This window comes from Stegastes partitus, unplaced genomic scaffold, assembly GCF_000690725.1.
Source record: "Stegastes partitus isolate 25-593 unplaced genomic scaffold, Stegastes_partitus-1.0.2 Scaffold77, whole genome shotgun sequence".
Lineage (NCBI taxonomy): Eukaryota > Metazoa > Chordata > Actinopteri > Pomacentridae > Stegastes > Stegastes partitus.
In genome coordinates this window covers 964,395-980,287 of record NW_007577808.1, presented here as the reverse complement: position 1 = coordinate 980,287, position 15,893 = coordinate 964,395, and the positions used below count along the sequence as shown (strand labels likewise).

General features: G+C 41.2%; 1 protein-coding gene across 1 annotated transcript; it reads left to right on the top strand.

Moving 5' to 3' along the window:
- Positions 1-1,164: 1,164 nt before the first annotated feature.
- Positions 1,165-11,212, top strand: LOC103353565 (von Willebrand factor A domain-containing protein 7-like). The gene is made up of 18 exons (XM_008276608.1): positions 1,165-1,304; positions 1,595-1,963; positions 2,165-2,372; positions 3,706-3,791; positions 3,900-3,993; positions 4,443-4,571; positions 4,655-4,841; positions 6,223-6,392; positions 6,544-6,656; positions 6,872-6,988; positions 7,089-7,292; positions 7,372-7,507; positions 7,618-7,770; positions 7,903-7,995; positions 8,717-8,826; positions 9,099-9,263; positions 9,484-9,807; positions 10,127-11,212. Exons 2-18 carry the CDS (start codon positions 1,766-1,768, stop codon positions 10,550-10,552), a joined length of 2,913 nt encoding a protein of 970 aa, XP_008274830.1. The 5' UTR covers positions 1,165-1,304; positions 1,595-1,765; the 3' UTR covers positions 10,553-11,212.
- The last annotated feature ends 4,681 nt before the right edge of the window (positions 11,213-15,893 follow it).

Genomic DNA, 15,893 nt, shown 5'->3' with positions numbered 1-15,893 from the left:
CATGTTTTTGGACCTTGTGGGAGGAAGCTGGAGAACCCGGAGAGAACCCACGCTGCACGGGGAGAACATGCAAACTCCACACAGAAAGATCCCGGTGCCCCCGGCAACAGTGCTACCAACTGCGCCACCTTGCAGCCCGCTTTAAGGTGTTTGTGTTAAATATGTCATCATGCAGTTGAGCTAAATGTCACCTCTGATCCTTATGCATGTCATCACTTTTAGGCTGCTAAAAATAAAACCTTGTTGGCTTCAGGACCTCATGTCTGATGGGTCCTTACCTCCTAATCATAGCTATCATCACTGACAAATCTCCATGTCATGGAGGAATGTCAGAGGAAGGGGAATCCCATTTACTGAGGGCTGCATGGGTCAGCTAGGGAGGATCTGTCCATGTGTGTGGAAGGAGTAGATTTCCAAATCTGAATGTGTTTGTGTAGGAAAAGGCCTACTCAGCATTACAAGAAACTGCATGACTCACTTGAGGCTGTAATCTCACTATGCAAATTTCACCAGAAAATGTCAGTGTACCTACTTCTTGGTTTTAGCTGGAGCTGTATGTGAAACCTAAAGGCAGATAAACTTGCAACTACTTAATAATTTTAGCATGTTAGCTCCCCTTGGAATTGTGATGATTGAACTTCTGTTAGGGCAAACATGATATAATATCTTATCTCTGTAAGGTTTAGAAAGGTGCTAGTATGGTGTTTTTGAGCTATGCTAATGAATGCTAAGCTAGTCTAAACATGCCACGAGTCCAGCTCTGTACTTAAAATATTAGCTTATCTGAATGATGAATTTGCTTGTTTTAGTCACTCAGTACATGAGGAACCTGTTCTGGGTGTGACGCTCTGAAAGGAATGGATGGATGGATGGATGGATGGATGGATGGATGGATGGATGGATGGATGGATGGATGGATGCTGTTAAATGGACTTGATTTTGCCACACAAAAAAGCTCATTTGTATTGTATAAAAATGCATTACTGATAACACACAAACACACCCATGTTCTCACTCAGACACAAACATGCACGCTTGCAAAAAAAAAAATGCAGCTCATGTGGGAGTTGTTCCTCGGAATTCTATTCATCAGCTGAAGACAGACGCAACTATAAGAGGAAGGAATGAAGGCACATGCACTGTCTGTCAGAATAAACACGCCCCTGAAGTTTTCAGACAACTCATAAAACACACAGGTCTGCACACAATCTAATCTAAGCGAGTGTAAACGCCCGAGTTTAACATAGTAACACCGAAGAGGTGCCAGCTGCTGAGAGTGGGCTGCCAAGGAGCAGAAGACGCAGGTAAGAGCTACAGTATCAGATTAATCTTCTGTACTTGTAGTAGTTTTACATCATATTTGTGCTTTTTTTTTTAAATTGAACAAATGATTGATGTCTTTCAGATTAGGTTAAACACTGATTCAAACTCTTTTAATTTAAATAGAGATATTTGTGCTTTGACAATGCCCACTGTGTCTATGCCAGTCTTAAAACTTCAGAAACAAATTCCAGTTTTAATGTAATCGCACAATATCATGTGGCACTAATGCTTTCTGCCTTTTGCTGATTTGATCTCTCTGCTTCCTCCTCAGGTGTTTTCACTCGCTAGCTGTCGCCCCGTTACACCTGGTTCACTGCCACGAAGCTCTCTGTGCTCCACTGCATAGGTCTCCTTCTTTGACAACCCATTGCTGTCTCTATAGTAGCAATAACAATACAGAAGGCCGTATCCAGCCAGATTTCTTCTTCTTTCCGCCTCCATCATGACTGCCAGACAGACGGTCATGCTCCTGGTGGTGGTCCTCTGCCTGCCTGGTCCCCTTCACAGCTTCTATCCACTCTTCACATTTGATGGAAAGTCCATCACTCACCGTCAGCTCACACAAATGGCATGCCTCAAAAAAACAGCCGAGGTGTGCCGAGATATCGCTGCCTCTGACGGACGGAACTTCACCCTGACTGTGAGTTGGAAAGCCACTCTGAAAGCAGAAGATAGACTGGGAGAACATTGAAATTGAATTAAGATAATGAAGAGAAAATGTCGTCCACTCTTAATCTCAGAATCAGACAATGCAGTGTACAAACATCTGTAAAGACAAAGACGTCAGAGTCCAGTCTTTCCAACATGCGTTTACAGTTCTTTGTGATTACTTTGTCTCCAGATTGACGACAGCTTGACAGCAGACAAGGTGCAAAGGGCTTGTTCATCCACAGCTACCTCCACGTCTGTCCTCTCCACCGCCATGTTCCGAATTTCTATTGCCACCATGTACTTCAGCAACGCAATCGTTGACGTGGTTTATGTGCTGAGCGAGGACCACCATTTCGACGACGAGAGATTCGAGGGAGGGCGGGATATCATTACAGCAGGTACAACGATGAATCAGTTAACATCAAATAAACGTATGAATGTTCAACTGCATTGAGCTGTGGAGCAGTGAGAGTCCCAAATTGCAAAAACGAATCACTAAAAGAATAATAAAATAAAAGTGGAAATAAAAAGAAGAATAAATAAAATTTAAAAAATAAATAATGTGGCAATATAAAGCACTATTAATCAAAAATGAATCCATAAAAGAAAAGGCTAATAAAATTTAAAGCGACATTATAAAAAAAATAATTAATTAAAAATTCAAATTTTAAAAATATTTTTAAAATAATAATTATTATTATTTTCTTTATTTGTCTTTATATTTCTGCTTTTATTAGCCTTTTCTTAATTGATTTATTTTTGATTAATATTGCTTTATATTGCCACATTATTTATTTTTTATTTGATTTATTCTTATTTTTATTTTCACTTTTATTTTATTATTCTTTTATTGATTTATTTTTGTAATTCCACACTCTCACTACTCCATATGCTTTCCTTTACCCCTAAAATAATTTTTAAAATAGCAATAATTTTTTTTTTTTTTAATTTCTCACTGTCACTACTCCATATTAAGCAAATATATAGAAAGTTAAAACAAAAACAAAAAGAACCTTTACACAAAAGAGCAAAATGAAGTTTCAGAGTCACAGTAAATTGCCAATTTTAATCCAAATGAACCATAAAACATCCACAGTTTCGCAGCCTAGTGTTGCTAAACGGTAAAGAAATACTGTAGAAGTAACTGTTAAAGACCTCAATGCATAGAAAGCCTCCGTGATGATTTATATTCGGAGCTTGGTGTGAGGTGTAGTGAAGGCGGTGACAGTTGGACGACATTTCTGTGGATAAGTCGCTTACAGCTGAAGGTTTGGGTTGGGTGTTTGGAGCCTGGGCCTGAGTCTGAGGCCTTAGGACGGTAAACTAGGAGCCAGGGGTTGAGCTTAGGGCTGGGAGCTGAAAGATGCAGGGAAACAGGAGTTAATCAAAGCATACTGGGCGAAAGAACCGCCAAGAATGGGTAATTACTAAAACATGACTGACAACATGAACAGAGGCTTTGTTCTGGCGGAGTGGAGATGGATTGCTAAGCATTGAAAGCAGGCTTGATGATTTGGATGAACTGCAGCTGGTGAAGCTGCTCAGGCTGTTGTCTTGACTCCTGCAATAATGCACAGAGGGAGGGAAAGAGAAGCTGCAGGCAGAGGAGACATGTTGGGAAACTTACTGTAGTAGCAGCTACAAGTTTTATTTAATGCTTGGAGAATGAGTGTATTTTTACATCTTGCCTGGTTCAGCTTGCATTTAACTCTGTTGTGTTGTGATGATGAGGTGTGTCTGCTGTGAAGCAAAGTGTGAAGCTGGAGAACTTTGTCGCTGGAAGGTGGACTCTGGGACGGGTGTTTCACACCCTACAGGTCAGTTAAAGACTGTTTAGTCACCTGCTTCTGACCTTGAATGGTACATAAATAAAACACAAAGCAGTTGTGATGTCATAAAAATAATGTCATATTCTATATATGTAGGACTTCTACAGCCACAGTAACTGGGTGGAGCTGGGGAACAATGCTCCATACAGTGCTCTCATCACACCGGACCAACCTCTAGAGAACCTGGCCGGTAGGACATTCCTGTCAGTGTGTATTCAACAACAATGCTTTTTCACAAGAACGATGCATAGTTGGTCATGTTGACTGTATACGCTTCAGTGAAACATCACAGTAGACACATTGTGGATGTACATGTCACCTGGAGGTTAGGAAATTCTTCACACGCACTAAACCCCCACATGAAAATAAGTACGCTGTTACACAATATGTGTTCAGATTTACTCAACACACAGCCTACACTTTACTGCCCACAGAGAGCATGAGACTTAAAGATGTAGAAACTACAGTGATCACAATTTATTCAGGAATAAACAACATTAAATGTTAATTTAGAAACTTGAATTGAAGATATGATATATTTAAAAATGAATACGGTATATCTTCAGATGAATTCCAGATTAGATTTTTGTGATTGTATTACATGACATGTTCGTGTTTTCTTTGACAACTTCCCTGCAGGACCAAGTACTCCAACCTGCAGAAATTGTACAGGAGATAACTGTACGGACAACCTCCTGCCCGACCTGCTGCAGCAGGGTCTCCTCACTTCAGGCTACTTCAACATCTTCTCTTCAGCAAAACCTGATGGTAGCTTTAAGGAATCATGTGCACTAGTGCTGTTTCCTGATGTTAATATGATAACATGTAAATTATTTTATCTCTGCTCCAAGGTAAGTGCAGCCACGGTGGAACATTTGACCAGACGAGCAAGCGGGACCCTGTGGGGGGCATCAATAAGGACAGCATCGGGTCCAGTCACGGCTCGCTTCACCAAAAAGCAGCCGATGTGGCTGTGAATGCCACTATGGAGCTGCTGGAGGACATCAGACGAGCTGTTGGAGACAAGAATTTCCTGCGGTATGGGCCAGCTCTATGTGAGCCAGTCATAAAAAGGATTCACCCTCATTGGAAGATTTGTCCTTTCATTGCTTTTCCATTTTAAATCATGATCAATGGGCTGCAAGGTGGTGCAGTTGGTTAGCACTGTTGCCTCGCAGCAAGAAGGTCGCCGGTTCACGTCCCGGTGGGGGCACCGGAGTCTTTCTTTGCAGCGTGGGTTCTCTCCAGGTTCTCTGGCTTCCTCCCACAAGGTCCAAAAAACATGTTGAGGTTAATTGGTGATTCTAAATTGTCCGTAGGTGTGAATGTGAGTGTGCTTGGTTGTCTGTCTCTAAGTGTAGCCCTGTGATAGTCTGGCAACCTGTCCAGGGTGTCCCCTGCCTTCACCCTACGTCGGCTGGGATAGACTCCAGCCCTCCGTGACCCTAATGAGGATTAAGCGGTGTATAGATAATGGATGGATGGATCATGATCAATTTAATTTGGCTTTTTATTGATACAAATTTACAAATAAAAAGTAGCCTTGTGTTTAATTGAAAACAAAGTTCTACAAAGTAATATCAATCGTGTAAAATATAAGTAATCACCTCATTTAAATGAACTCATCTAACTTTAACTCCTTCAGAGGAGTCGTGGTGTCTTGGTGGCCTCCCTCAGTGGTCTCTTTATTGCACGGCCACTCACAGCCTGCTCTGGGTAGATTTACCAGGTACCATAGTCTTGTCATTTCTTAATAATGGATATTTCAAGGGATATTCAGTGAATTGGATTTTTTTTCTTGCATCCATCCCCTGAATTATGCTATACAGTAACCTTTGGGGTGTTCTTTTGTCTTCATGGTGTAGTTATAGCCAAGAGTGCTGATTCACCAGATACAAGTGTCTTTAAGTGCAATCACTTAAAACACATGAAATGATCTCCGTTTCACTAATTCTGTGACTTCTAGCACCAATTGGCTGTTTGTTAAATTAAGGTGAATCACAAAGGAGAATACCTATGCCATCACTTATTTTATTTTATTTATTCTTTTATTCAAATTAATTTACACTATTTTGTAGATTTATGTATTTATTTGATTTTTTTTCCCCCAGAAAAGTCGAATTAATATGACCATGATTCGAAAGACAATTAAAGGGGAAGGCTTCCTAGAGGGGTGAATACTTTTTGTAGGCACCGTTTGGCCCCACACAACAACACTAATAAATGACTAACATAGGATGGATGTAGGGGGGATGGAGCTGCAGCATCATATGGAAATGAAGATAAAGACACGTCTCGAAAAAAATCATGTGGTGATCACTGCCAGATGAACTATCCATGCGCTTCAGGATAGCCCAGATAGGAAACACTTACTAAAGTTATGAAAAGGCAGTTAAGTTTTTTGTTTTTCTCTATGCAGATTGATGGGCCTCTCTCAGTCAACTGTGCTGTGTTTTGTCATTGACACCACTGGCAGCATGAGTGACGACATTGCTGAAGCAAAGAGGGTTTCGTTTGAGATCATCGACAGCAAGAGAGGAACTGAACAGGAACCCTCTGCTTACATATTAGTACCTTTCAATGACCCAGGTAGGTCATTCACAGGTTTGTAATTAGTTGTAGAGGAAGAAAGACCTTATGAAGGACCGTATGCTGCCTCTGGAGGTCAGTTTCCAGTTTTCACATTAAATGTGAGTATTGATATTTAAACGGTGGTTCTTGTTATGTTTGCTGTGTCCAGGTTTTGGGCCTCTGCTTGTGACAACCGATGCAGATGTCTTCAAAGACAACATCAACAGGCTGTCTGCAAGTGGAGGAGGAGACGTTCCAGAGCTGTGCTTGTCTGGCCTGCAGGTGCTAACAATACAGAAAACTCTTGTCCACTATTGGGCTAATAACATTTTCAAATGGGACAGCAACATTTCTTCACAAAATTGTCATGACACCAGTGTACTTAAAGAGATGATGTCCTTTTTTAATTCACATTTAAGTTTCCAAGTTGTTTTCTGAAATCATAATTCAAAACCACTTTTCATAACGTTTTATACTGACTTGTACACAATGAACAGCTTGCCCTGACAGCAGCTCCATCGTCCTCTGAGATCTTTGTCTTCACTGATGCTCCGGCTAAAGATGCATATCTGAAAAGCACCATCACGGCTCTTATAGAGAGCTCCAAGTCTGTGGTAAAGAAAGTTTGAATTTAAAGAAGTAATCATATTATTTGTATGTCATGTGTACAAGTCTAGTACAGCATTTACATGTTTTTAATCCACATACCTTCAGGTTACTTTCATTTTGACTGATGTCTTGGCCAGTCGACGGCGCCGCAGAAGTTCTCAGGGTTGGGCTTCACGTGCAATGAGTCAGGCGGACGCCCAGCTGTACCGTGACTTAGCTCGGGCCTCTGGGGGTCAGACCATTGAGGTCACCAAGTCAGACCTCTCTGCAGCCACAAGCGTTATAGAAGATTCATCGGCCAGCGCTGTGGTAAGACATCGAGCAAGAAACCCACATCTGCCTGAAGACGATGCTGTATGTATAAAGTTTCTGCTCCTTCCTTTTTCAGGTGACAGTTTTTCAGGTTGTGAAAAGTCCTGGAGTGCCTGTTCAGTTTAATTTTACTGTTGACGGCTCTTTAAGGAACATAACTGCCTACGTCACGGGAAGCTCGTCGCTCACCTTCGTTCTCACCAGCCCCACAGGTGTCGTTATCGCCGATGTTCCTTGAAGCCTTTTGCTCCCTCTATAGTTGAAAATATGTTTTACATATGTCTGCGCTGGTAGACAACAGTGACATTTCCTCCTTCTCCAGGTGAAACTCAGACTTCCAGTCCGTCCTCTGGTAATTTGGCAACTGTCACCACAGTTGGAAACCTACGACGTTTAAGCCTCAACACTGACAATATCACAGGAGAGTGGCAGATCAGAATTGAATCTTCTGACCCCTACTCTGTAAAGGTCACAGGTAAGTAAATATATATAACAGAGACTAACATTCGCCATTGATCAGGTTATTGTCTTCAAAAATGTTAGTTTTTAAGTCTGTGTCATCTGTTGCTCCTGGACAACATACATCTATTTTTTTTGTGTTCGTCAGGTCAAAGTTCAGTAAGCATCATTTATAACCTTGTGGAGGCACACGAGGGAGCCCATGGTGACTTCAGTCTAAAGGAGGGACGTCCTCTTTCAGGTCAGACCAGCTTTATACTCACTGTCATCTTCGTTTTTATAGCTTGTACAGTTATTATGTGGTAAACACTGTGTTATGAAAAGTGTATTTCGACACCCATACGACAAGACTAGATGGTATGTCAGAACAAGATTTAATATCTCCCAATAGATAGCACGTCAAATGCGGTATAGTGGTGGGCGGTATGGATACCACATTGGTATCAGATCAATACTTACACGATGGAATCAACCGTTACACAATGGTTGTGCAAGCAACCCTCACGTCTCTTCTCTTTCACTTCTCTTTTCTCACTCACTTCTCTTCTCTCCTCACGTCTCACCTCTTTCTCACTTCTCTCCTCTCCCGACTTCTGAAAGTTTAAGGCACAACATTATGAGGTTTGCATCATTGTATGAAGCCTACTTTGTATAGGCAGCTGTAGTACGTAAAAAAATCAAAGTAAGCAATTTGGAAGGCAGCCTTTTTCTTCTTTTTTTTTCCCCTTATATTTTCCTGAACAACACTTGTTAAAGACTCATAATCTGCTTCTAAAAATCTTATTTTATTGTCCTTGAAAAATGTGGCAATAGTGCCCTTTATTATGATCTTATCAGTAAAGTTCAAACTAAACTATTCTGACTATTCCTAGGCCTCCCAGTCTTCGTTGTTTGCGCCTTGACACACACACACACACACAGTGATTTCCATCGACGCTTACTTTTCTTGTTACAACTTTCAGGGGGTAACGTCAGCATTTTGGTCACCGTGACGGGAAGTGACACCGTAAATGTCACAGAGGTCTCTCTTTTTGACAGCTCGGGGCCAATTACGGTCATCGGATCAATACAGGCAAGTGTTGAAAAGACTTTTTTTTCGGAAATGTAATGTGCTAAAGACGTTTTATACATAGCAAAGAAAATAGATGTTAGATTTTTTGCATTGAAGGAAAGCATTAGATGTCGTCACTATGGTTTTTAGCAGCTGATCTTCATATCTCGAATACTAGAATGTCCTTCAATGCACTGTTGGAGAGTTTAAAAACAGTCGAATTAGTATGATTTTACCGATCTGTTGCCGTTCTATCACACGTCAACATGTTTTCTCATTCTTGTCCTACGCAGTCGGAAGGGAGCGGTAACTACCTGGTGACATTTACTGGAGTCCCTGTGGGTAACTTTGTGCTGATCCTAAAAGGAGAAGACAGCAGCTCCTCCTCCAGATCCACACCGAGCAGCTTCCAGAGACAAGCCTCCACGCAGATCAAGACCTCCAGCATCTCTGTCACTGTAAGAACAGTCACCGTCTGAGTGATTGACAAAACACACATTTTGAACATCTGGTAAAATGAGCAGTTGTATGTGTGGTACCAGGATAATCATTTGCACTGACGGTAAATCTTCTCTCTTTGCGTCTGTTTCGAGGTCATATCAACAGATACGTGCAGTGAGGAAATACAATGTTAATCCCCAACTTACTTTATCTTCTTCTTTCCCTCCACTTCTCCAGCCCCAAGTCAACAACACCAGTATCGAGCCAGGCTCCACTGTCTCCATCTTCTTCGAAGTCGCCACAACCGTCAATGGAGTCGTAAATGGCTCTGCAACCGGGACGTTCACAGTGCAAGCCAGCAACGACCGCAGTTACGCTTCGACGTCACCGAGCACTGTGACTATCGAAGCAGGCAATGGGGGTAAAGCCAACGGCACCGTAACCTTAACGGTTCCATCCAGTGCTGCATCAGGAACAGACGTGACTCTTACCATTGAGGCGCAAAATGCCGATGCCTCTGACACCAACTATGCTGTGCTCAGGTTTTCTGTGACTGCCAAGGTAAGAGTAAAAGATGGGTAGTTTGGTGTAAATTCAGAGTGATTAAGGGGTTTATGGCAAGCAATACTTTATGTGCAAGATACTTTCACCATTGTTGTAATAAATAATGGTCCAGTAAGTAAAATCACAATTTGTTTTTGTTCGTTTTCTTTTGAATTCAAACCACATTGCCAATTTTTGCTTTATTTTTCCTTTATAATGTGATGCTTTTTTGTTACTGTATAAATCATAATGTGGCAAAGTTTTCCATCACGAACAACTAAAGTACATGAACTACCCAGGTTGGACTTTTATCCTGTCTGTTCCTTTGTGTCTTCAGGTAACAGATGTCACTCGCCCAGTATGCCAGGTAGTGAGTACATCAGAAAACTGTCCCTCCTCTTCGTCACTCTGCTCATCCGCTCAGTGGGAATTCATCGCAAATTTCACCGACGGCATCAACGGAACCGGCATTGAGAGCATCACTGTCCGCCAAGGGAACGGTACTCTCAATACCAGCACAGTGTCTGGAGCCGGAGGTGAGAACATCACAGTGGTTACCTACAGCGCCTCCTGCTGTTCACCGAATGTGGAGCTGACTGCTGTGGACGTAGTAGGAAATGTGGGAACGTGTGTGGGACAGGCGAGAGAATCTACCACTGTGGCTCCTGTGACTACAGCGACCACGACATCCACCGGAGGGCGTGCTCTGACCACATCATACTTTGTCTGGATCAGTGTTGTGGTTTCTGTCATTTGGAAGTAAATGAGATGAACTGACACTGCACTGTAAATGTGGAACTGTAATAAAGTCCGTTATTTTAGTGTTTGCTTGTTTTTTTCTTCTAATTACTGCTGCAGGAAGATAATGGTATATATGTATGTGTGTGTGTGTGTATATATATATATATATAGCATATAATGTTGAATGAAAAAAAATTGCTTTAAACCATTTCTATATTTATATTTCTGCTGGTGTACAGATTTGCAACACATTGGAGCCATTACAGGGTTCTGGTTTCTGTTCTCCCTAGATATAAATCTTAAACTGATATGCTTGTTACTGGGAGGAAGCTTTTGTAATATGCCCACGGTATCGCTGGGGATACTTTGGGATTTTAACTAGTTTTTCTGGGGTACCTAGAGTGCTTTCTCCTTCATAAAAAACCTATGTTCCTATATGCATTTGTTATAACTGATGGGTGCTGAATAGATGTGCAATGTTGTACCAAAGGTGGAACTGTTATGACAGTAAGTGTCGAATGAATAATCGAGAATTTCTTTGTGTTTTGGTTATTTGTGGAACTTAAGCCTGGATTGGTGCTCATTATTATCAATAAATATTTAAGTCTTCATAGTTTGTGATTTCCTGTGTAAGAGGTATTAAGTTACGTTGTTAACGTATAATAAACGCCTTTATAATTAAGTGTTTATTGATTATTTCAATTTTATGAATCACAATTTGCAAAATAAATACTAAAACGAGGCAAAACAGGATAACAACCTGAAAGATCAAGTTGCAAAATGAAATGAATATAAAACACTAAAATATTAAGATGCTTAATGGCAACAACATGACATTAAAAACATGTGCATCCTGACATCTTTCTTGAAAAAGTTAATGGAGGAGGAACATTTCACTGAAAAAGAAAGGCTATTCTAAATCTTTGAGCTGCTACTGCAAAGGCTCAGTGTCTCTCATCCACCAGCCTCGATATGAAAACATTTAAAAGCAGTTTTCTGAGGATCTAAAGGTCGAAAAGTTCTGAAATGTACCCAGGTACCAAACCATGGATGGCTGTATAAACAAACAAAAGAAGCTTAAAATCAACTCTGCAGCGATGTTCCAGGTGTAATGCTTCCAGTTTTGTAGCAGCATTATAAAACAACTGCTGACAAGACAAAAAAAACCTGGCCCAAACCCAGGTACAGCCAGTTACAGTAATCTCACCCTGAGGAAATGAATGTAGTTGTCAAAGTCTTCACGTCATTCACACAGAGGATGGATCTCAGTTTGGTGCTGGTATTCTTTGACGACAGAGTTAATCCGTTTGTCACAACATTCCTGGTTCAGGTTGCTGTTTTATAACCCCTCAACACTAGAGACAGCCGTGGCTATTGATGATGCCTGTGTACGTGTGAAAAATGTTTTCGGTAATTTACCCTATCTTGGCAAGGAAATTGTTGGGTTATTTTTTGGTTTTCTGGGTGATATAATCTATATTACAAAGAAGGAACACTCAGGAGGAAAGCACCTGTTGTGCAATCCAATGCAAGAGATACAGTAATGACTTCTCTTTTAGATTTCAGTGATCTAAGTCTGATCATTACAATGCACCTAAACGTAGATCATGAGTGCTATTATGTGGTATCTTTAGCAATTCTTATTATCTATTACAATGTGTCATTATTGCATTTAAATGTTTAATATCATGCAGAGGTGGAGTTGATTTTTTTTTTTTTTTTTTTGCAAAATCGCACAATATTCTACGAGTCTATTTTAAGTTTTGTAGTTGAAACCAGAAGATTGCATATACTGTATAAAAAGACATAAAACCTTTTTTTTTTCTAACTGTCTGACATTAAATCAGACTAAACTTATCCTGTTTAAGGTCAGTTAGGATTACCAAAATGATTTCTATTTGCTAGATGCCAGAATCCACAAGTTTGGTTCATCCTTGGATGCAATTTCCAGATGCCTGAAGGTTCCACGTCCATCTGTTCAAACAATTATACACAAGTACAAACACCATGGGAATGTCCAGCCATCATATTGCTCAGGAAGGAGACGGGTTCTGTGTCCCAGAGATGAACGTGTTTTGGTGCGAAATGTGCACATCAACCCCAGAACAAAAGCAAAAGACTGTGTGAAGATGCTGCTGAAGCTGGTAAGAGAGAGTCATTATCCACAGTGGAACCAGTCCTGTACCGACATGGACTGAAAGGCTACTCAGAGAGGAAGAAGACATTACTCCAAAAGCAGCATAAAAAAGCCAGATTACAGTTTACAAATGCACACAGAGACAAAGATGTTAATTTTCTGGAGTCATGTCCTGTGGTCTGATGAAACTAAAACTGAACTGTTTGGTCATAATGACCATCGAGGAAAAAGGAGGAAGCTTGCAAGCCTGAGAACACCATCCCAACTGTGAAGCACGGGGGTGGCAGCATCATGTTGTGGGGGTGTTTTGCTGCAGGAGGGACTGGTGCACTTCACAAAATAGAAGGCATCATGAGGAAAGAACATTATGTAGAATTATTGAAGCAACATCTCAAGACATCAGCCAGGAAGTTAAAGCTCAGGAGCAAATGGGTCTTCAAATGAACAATGACCCTAAACATACCGCCAGATTAGTTACAAAGTGGCTTCAAGACAACAAAGTCAATGTTTTGAAGTGGCCATCACAAAGCCCTGGGGCCTGTACTACGAAGCAGGATTTGGAGTTAGCGAGGTAACTTCAGGTAAAATCCTGGGTTTTTCGGTCCTACGAAGGTGGCTCACTTCTTACCAGGGTACATCGCCATGGTAACTTACTCTGAACAGCTAACCTGCTCTGCAGTAGGCTATGTTGGACGTTGAGATCACTGGGTATAAAAACACCGCCCACTGAAAATCAGTTCTCTCCCATAAAACTTCAGAAGGAGCAGAAAACGAAGCAGTTCTCAACAAAATGGCATCACCGGCATTTATAGAAGACCCGCCACACATCGGAGCGTGAATTGTGAAGGATCACTGAGGAGTGTGAGGGTTTTTCAGGACCGGCAAGACACGTCTTTTTTACGCCGCCAGGGTTGCAGCTGAAAGTAAAGAAAATGTCGGATAGGCCACATTAGGCAGTACATTAGCTAAAAGGAATCCTCAGATGTGCTTATTGTCTGACACATGCCTTCATGATGGAACAGTGATCATACTGATGCATTCACACAGTCAGCAGCTTTCTGCCAGCATTCCTTCCTGGCTTTGGTCGCTGCAACGGTGCTTGTCCATAGTCGTGATTGATCAGATGCTGATAATGCCGCACATTTTATGTGCACGTGTTCATACTCAGATCAGACAACCCTGGGTTGACCTACTGAGCTGATAACCACCATCGTAGGACCGCTTATCCTGCGTGTGATTATTAGGGTTAGTCAAGCTGGATCTCTGAAAGATGTCCTGGGTATGTTGTTCTCACTTCGTAGTATAGGCCCCAGGTTAGGTTCATAGAGTCTGTTACTACGGTAACTGGCAGAGGTCTTAAGTTACCTCTCTCTGTGAAACAGGCTGGAGTTACCCCTCAGTCTCTGGTTTGAGTTACCTCAGAGTTTCCCTCATTTCAGGGTTAACAGACTCCAAGTTTTCGCTAAACCTGCTTTGTGAAACGAACCCCAGGAATGTCTGATGGGTATTTCATCAAATTTAAACTAATTAGGTTTTGGTCAGCAGGTTGTCGTATCGTAGCAGTGAAGTGGCTTTGGTACACTGTCACTGAACATCGCCGACATAATACACACTACTCAAGTTCAAATCACTTATCAAAAAAAAAATAATGCATTCTTGTGCCAACATGAATTCCATAAACGTTTCCAGTATGTTTTCTTGTTAAGGAAATGGTCGGTTCATCAGTTTCCTGGGTGGGGAAGTCACATTACGAAGACGGAACATCTATAAAAATAACACTCAGGAGGGAAAGTATCTCTGTTATCTTCCATGACAAGAATGAAAGTAATGCCTCCACATTTTTACTTGGGTTAGTCTTGTTGAAATACACATAAAGATCCAAAACTTAAAATACTTCACATGTAGGAAGGTGGAACACAAGTGTTATTTGGGATTTTTTAGCAAACATCACTATTGTTTTTGCATTTATTTGATGTTTGATGTTTATCTGGCAAGTGTGACAAGCACAAGTGGTAGTGTTAGTTTGAGTTACACACAAAAATCTACGTCGTCTTACTCAGCTGTCATAATGTAGCCTACATGAAGGAAGTTGCTTTAATTGTAGACAGCTTTGGCTATCGTAGTATTATGACCGTGGATACAGACCAAACCCCCGGGTGGAGGTGAAAGGTTACTTCTGGTTGAAGAGTGGAAATAAAATGTTAAGTTAATAGGGCCCGTCTTTTATCAGACATAGCCCATAGCTCCAATGTGACATGGTGTCAGAATGAAGTTTGACTTCACTAAGTCAGAGAAATGGCCGAAGTGGATTTGTCGCTTTGAGTGATGGAGGATTGCTTCTGGACTAGAGCTACAACCAGAGGAACATGAAGGAAATACTCTGATTTACACAATGGGGGATGAAGCAGAGGATCATATGATGAACATTTTGTTGTGCGAGGAAATATCACATTTGAACGTGCAAAAATTCAACCAAAGACTGCAAGAAACTGGTGAGACTGCAGTTCTCTGTTGTTTAGCAGAGCATTGCGGCTATGGAGGATTACACAGTGAAATGATAAGAGACCGACTAGCAGTTAAAAAGAGATAAAAGACTTTCAGAGCAGCTACAGATGGATCCAGAGCTGACCCTAGAAAAAGCTGTCACCTGTATTTGCCAGAATGAGCTGGTAAAAAAAAACAACAGGACTTGCTCAAAATAATTTAAAGTCTGAAAGTCATACTTGTAATGTGGACAGCATTAAAGCGCAATCTAAACCGTATAGATCTGTGAGAAAAGGGCAGCCAAAAAAGCCTCAGGCTAAATGGAAACCAATAAAAGGTGACAAAGGGATGCAACAATGCAACCGGTGCGGTAAAACACCTTCTCACAGTAAACATCAGGGATGTTATTATCAACCAACGCAAAAAAAAAAAACAGGACATTATGCAAGAGTGTGCCGATGAGGATGATGAAGGCCAAGTCGCATTTCTAGGATCAGTGATGACGGAGGAGATTGATGATGTCTGGATTGAAACTGTGAAAGTAAATGACCAAGACTGTGAACTAAAAACAGACACAGAAGCAGACATAACCATGCTACCAGAGAATCAGTATCAAGCCTTCAAAGACAGACCAAAGCCTACACAAGTAAAACTTTTGGGTGCAGACATGTCCCCTCTCACAGTCAGGAGGTAAATTCATGGCAAAACTGAGCACAATAAATAAAAACATTGTCAAGGCTGT